Consider the following 5,102-nt stretch of genomic DNA (forward strand, 5'->3'; position numbering starts at 1 on the left):
ACCAGGGTGAGTTATAACAATGACAAACCCTGGTTTACTCCTAAACTCAAAAAGCTGTGGCTGGAAAAGAGAAAGGCGTTCAGAAGCGGAGACAGGGACTGCTACAGAGATGCCAAGTACAGGTTCACTAAAGAAGTGGACATTGCTAAACATCAGCACTCTGAGAAGATGCAGCGGCAGATCTCAGAGAATGACTCGGCCTCTGTGTGGAAAAGTTTTAGGAATATCACCAACTACAAGCTTAAAAGCCCCCACTCCACTGATGAATTGCTCTTGGCCAACACCCTTAACGACTTTTACGGCCGTTTTGACGAGCCATCAAGCAGCCTTCACACCTCCAATGGCCCCGACAATAGAGACACTTTGGACACTCATTCCCCCACCTCTCTTGGCTCCAGTCAGATGACCAGGGTTTCCTGATGGGACTGCCTGTCTACCCTGCGGCCATCTCGCTGTGCTGAGGAGCCTATGCATGCGTATGGAGACACCAATGTTCAGGTGAGGTGGGGAAGATTCGGAGCCTAGGCTCAGCTGTCCTCCAGCCGCCCTCCTCCCTCCTGACATCCTTTGAGTTGGGCCTAGTGGCCAGCACTGCTTGCAGGCTGTGTTCCCCTGGCATATGCCGGCGCTTGGCCGGTTTATACACCTGAGCCAGGCTGTGTTCCCCTGGCATATTGCCCGCTTCGCCGGTTTCCGCACCAGTTGGACCTCGCTGTGTCTGATGCGTCAGCCAGTGAATGAGTGTTCTTTAGCCCGCAGCTATGGCTCCCTTTCTGGCGTTCCCCTTGCAGGGTTGCGTGGCCAGTAGGTACTCCACTCAGCGGCTCAGTGAGCTACGCTTCCTCTCCTCTCACTCTTGGCATTCCAATGCTTTTTGTTGTTGTTGTGCTAAGCTAATAGGCAGAATGCTACCGGTATAGCTCTAAAGAATGTAGCATCATAGGCAGTGTAGTCCGTGCTGCAGGGAGAATGGACTGCCATACCCGTTATTTGCCTGTGAGCGCGAGGAGTGTATTTGAAATTGCTACACAGTGTTGGGAAGGTTACTTTTAAAATGTATTACACTACAGATTACAGAATACATGCCCCAAAATGTATTCTGTAACGTATTCCGTTACGTTACTCAATGACAGTAACGTATTCTGAATACTTTGGATTACTTAATATATTATCATGCTTTTTACAACAACGTGAATGTACTATTGCTGTGATTTATTACTGTTACTGAAGGTCCGCGGCTCCGAACCGTAGTAAAGGGACCTCTGGCTAATACGTTGGGCTCATAGCCGAAAACTAGCTTTACTTTGTTGTCTGGGTCAACTTTGCTAGCGAGAGACAGAGAGAGGCGTTGAAAGGCTGCTCCAACGGAACTTATTGTCTTAATAGCTTACTTACAACTGGGCTCGTCAGGCACTCTTCTTGGCTGCAGTGGTTATTATTATATTTACATGTTTCCAGCTCCCGTTTTTGCTCGATGACAGCTCATACTTCCTTTTTCTCCCTCCCTCGCTCACAGACAAATAACGGGTATGGCAGTCCATTCTCCCTGCAGCACGGACTACACTGCCTATGATGCTACATTCTTTAGAGCTATACCGGTAGCATTCTGCCTATTAGCTTAGCACAACAACAACAAAAAGGCCTCTCTCACCCAGGAAACACGCAGAGAGAGAGCGTCACCCTGTAACCATGGCGCTGCCGCCTGGAACAACAGAACGTAGCTGTCAAACAAAACCCAAACAGGCCTGATCCGCCACAATATGAAACAGGGAAGTACCGCCGTGTAATCCATTTATTTCAACAAAGTGACTGTATTCTAAATACCACCTTTATAAACGGTAACTGTAACGGAATACAGTTACTCATATTTTGTATTTTAAATACGTAACGGCGGTACATGTATTCCGTTACTCCCCAACACTGTTAATGGGTCAAGTAGTTCTGTCTTACTTCTTGGTCTTGTTCGTTTGGGTTCTTCAAAGCAGTTGAAGACTAAGCCAGTTTGACATAGTTTCCTCTGAGTAGGTGATGCTGAGATGTGTCTGTTGCTTAAACTACTTGATGTGGGTTCTAATTTGAGCTCTTTGTGCCTGATTAATGTGATTGGGCTTCTTCACTTTGTCTTCCTTTCCAGGTGACATCTACATGAAAGGCACTGGATTTTAAATTGTGTTTTTATGGGTTTTCTGATTGCACTAGAAGAAACCATTTAAATTTCTTTAAATATTCGGAATTAAATTGCCCCTTTCTTTTCTTGCTGTCTTATTGTAAACTCTTCTGCAATAACTTTTAGTAAGATAGCTTTTAGTTGAGGAGGAAGCGTCTGTGATCCACGAATTTTAAGACTATCTCAGTCTTGCACTGGAGAGGGAGAGATACAGTGTGTGTGTGTGTGTGTGCGTGTGTGTGTGTGTGTGTGTGTGTTTGTGCATATATGTGTGTGTGTGTGCCTCAGGTCTCTCCAATAACCAGCACAATCTTTGAAGAAAGACTTAAACAAGTTTCAAGACTCTCCAAAATCTGTGCAGGTCTTTGAGGAGAGTCTGGACATTTGTTGCTGGCTACAAATTCAAATGGAAGCATACTGCTTTAAGAGCAATGACAGCCTCTTGAATATCAACATCTGTGCTATTTTTAATTGACAACAACACAATACATAACTTACAAGTATGCATAAGAAATAAAATATATAAAATAATTAATCTATTATTTTTTTCCATTCTACTTAAATCTTTACACTAATAGCCAGGGGGCATAAGCAGGGCTTAATTTTACATATAGTTCTGCGTATAACTTATCTATTACATGTAAATTGGTGGTTGCGTAGTGGGCGAATATTACTGGCATGCAGACAGGACTAAACCACCAAACTATTCAGTACACAATCTGCTTTTCATCCTAAACTGCAACCACCTTTTCTTCTTAATTCTGCTACAGGAAAAAGAAAAAATGTAGCTTTATCCATCTATTAACCAGTATGTCTTATGTTATTTAATGCCATTATTGTTCAGTAGCTTTTTCATAATCTTCAGGTAGTCAGCATCTGGGCCATCACTGAAAGAATACAGATTAGAAATTAAAAAATTAAATTAAAAAATAATTGTCATCACACACACACACACACACACACACACACACACACACACACACACACACACACACACACACTCCCATGTAGATGTAAAGACAGAAAATTGGGACTAAATAATATATTTAAAGCTACCTATTAAATCAGTAACTTTAACAGTAGTGTTCTTTCAGTGATCTAATTTTATGAGTTCAGTTCAATTCAGTTTTATTTATACAGCACCAAATCACAACAACAGTCGCCTCAAGGTGCTTTATATTGTAAGGTACAATAATACATACAGAGAAAAACCCGACAATCATATGACCCCCTTTGAGCAAGCACTTTGGCGACAGTGGGAAGAATAAAACTCCCTTTTAACAGGATGAAACCTCCAGCAGAACCAGGCTGAGGAAGGAGTGGTCATCTGCCATCTGTCTAGACATTTCAGTTTCTAACACACAATTGTAAATGTGTTTGTGTTTGTTTGTTTGCTTGCTTGCTCATTTTACTTCAAGTCAAGTCAGTTTATTTCTAAGCACATTTAAAATCAAGGCTTAACCAAAGTGCTGCACAATTAAAAGGGATAAGCATTAGGCCTTTCAAACCAAGTCTGCTATAGTATACTCACAATATGTTTCCACCTTCTGAATGTATTTTTAGTGGAATGGAACTTGTAGTGATCACGTCCTCTCCATCTCCATTTGTGGTTATTCTAAACAGAAGCTTCTGATTGAATGCCTTTTCCAGCAGAGCAAGAACCTTCTTGCCTTCATGGTTGTGAGGCAGGTAAGCACAGAGTACTTCCCCAGCATAATGCTGGCCAGGGTGAGGGTGCATCTCCTATAGGAAGATATGTTTAGTGCATAAATAGACATTCATTAAACCATGTGCTTAAGTCTAACCACACTGTACTTAAGTCATCATATTTTAAAGAGTTAATTAAATATATAAAACTGTAATTAATAACTATTAACAAAACTATTTAGATTTTTGTTTAGTACTTTGCTTATTCTTTATTAAAAATATTTTTAGCCTAAGCAAGAGTTCTGAGGTTTTATTTAATAGCAGGCTATAAAGCCCACAGGTAAAATATGCACATTAACTAAGGCGAGATTTTAATTTAATTTAAAAATAGACTCTGACTTGATTGACTCAGAGGAATTCTGTTTCCCCATTCCAGAACACCCGATCAGGTTAAGTTCAGCAAATTGTGAGTACGTTCACCCTGAGCTAAGCGTGTGCACTCTTTCATCATCACAGAACAAATTCTGATATATGTATTGACACCATGTCTACTGTGGTGATTTATCCAACTCACATTTTTGTTAGATAAAGTCGGAATGCTAATTTTGAATGTAATTATCTAGCTGTAACCTGAGAGAGGCAAAAACGAAAAAAGGAAAAGAAAAAAATGAAGAGAAAAATTGTTCATATTAAGCAGTTTACTGATGGACCTGTGATATTAGTTATCTAGACAGCAACACACTGCAGAGTGGTCAAGTGTGTTTTTTTTTATTTTGGTTTGGTTTTCTTTTGCTTTTCTGGTGGTTGCTAAATCAGTTGTTAGCTAAATCTATTTCCTGTTACACCTCAGAAATACCAGAAAACCCCTGCCCAGTCCTCAAAAAAAAAAAAAAAATATTGGGAGATACAAAATTAAGATTAACTTAATGATAGGATGAATGATAGGAAGAGTATACAGAAACTTTACCACATGATTTATCAGAGGAACGGGGTCACTAGTATATTGATAAAATGACTGTTGATAGTAGTAGAATGTGCACAGTTTATCTAAGACTCAGTCAAATGTTGCAAAATTGATCAAATTGTGCTCCTCAAAGCCCCCCAAAATACTTAAAAGCTACTCAAGAGTTTAAATATCCTTCTGGAGATTCCTTACTTGTGGTTCCTAGAGTATTTAAAACTAAAATGGGAGACCTTCCGCTTTCAGACACCTCTTCTGTGGAACCAGTTCCCAGTTTAGATTTGGGAGACACACTGACTACCTGCATCACTGCATGGTACGACAGCA

At 40.6% G+C, this 5,102-nt stretch overlaps 1 protein-coding gene across 1 annotated transcript in view; it reads right to left on the bottom strand.

The window, feature by feature from the left end:
- Window positions 1-2,609: 2,609 nt before the first annotated feature.
- The window catches only part of dtx3la (deltex E3 ubiquitin ligase 3L a), a 10,016-nt gene continuing 7,523 nt past the window's right edge, over window positions 2,610-5,102 (bottom strand). The window contains exons 4-5 of the mRNA XM_005747460.1: window positions 3,699-3,910; window positions 2,610-3,054 (exon numbers count right to left, since the gene is read on the bottom strand). Coding sequence (XP_005747517.1) covers window positions 2,988-3,054; window positions 3,699-3,910 — 279 coding nt within the window. The 3' untranslated portion in view covers window positions 2,610-2,987. The remainder of the gene's footprint in view (window positions 3,055-3,698; window positions 3,911-5,102) is intronic.

The sequence above is a fragment of the Pundamilia nyererei genome, unplaced genomic scaffold, assembly GCF_000239375.1.
Source record: "Pundamilia nyererei isolate P.nyererei 1_Seehausen unplaced genomic scaffold, PunNye1.0 scaffold00198, whole genome shotgun sequence".
Classification (NCBI taxonomy): Eukaryota; Metazoa; Chordata; class Actinopteri; order Cichliformes; family Cichlidae; genus Pundamilia; species Pundamilia nyererei.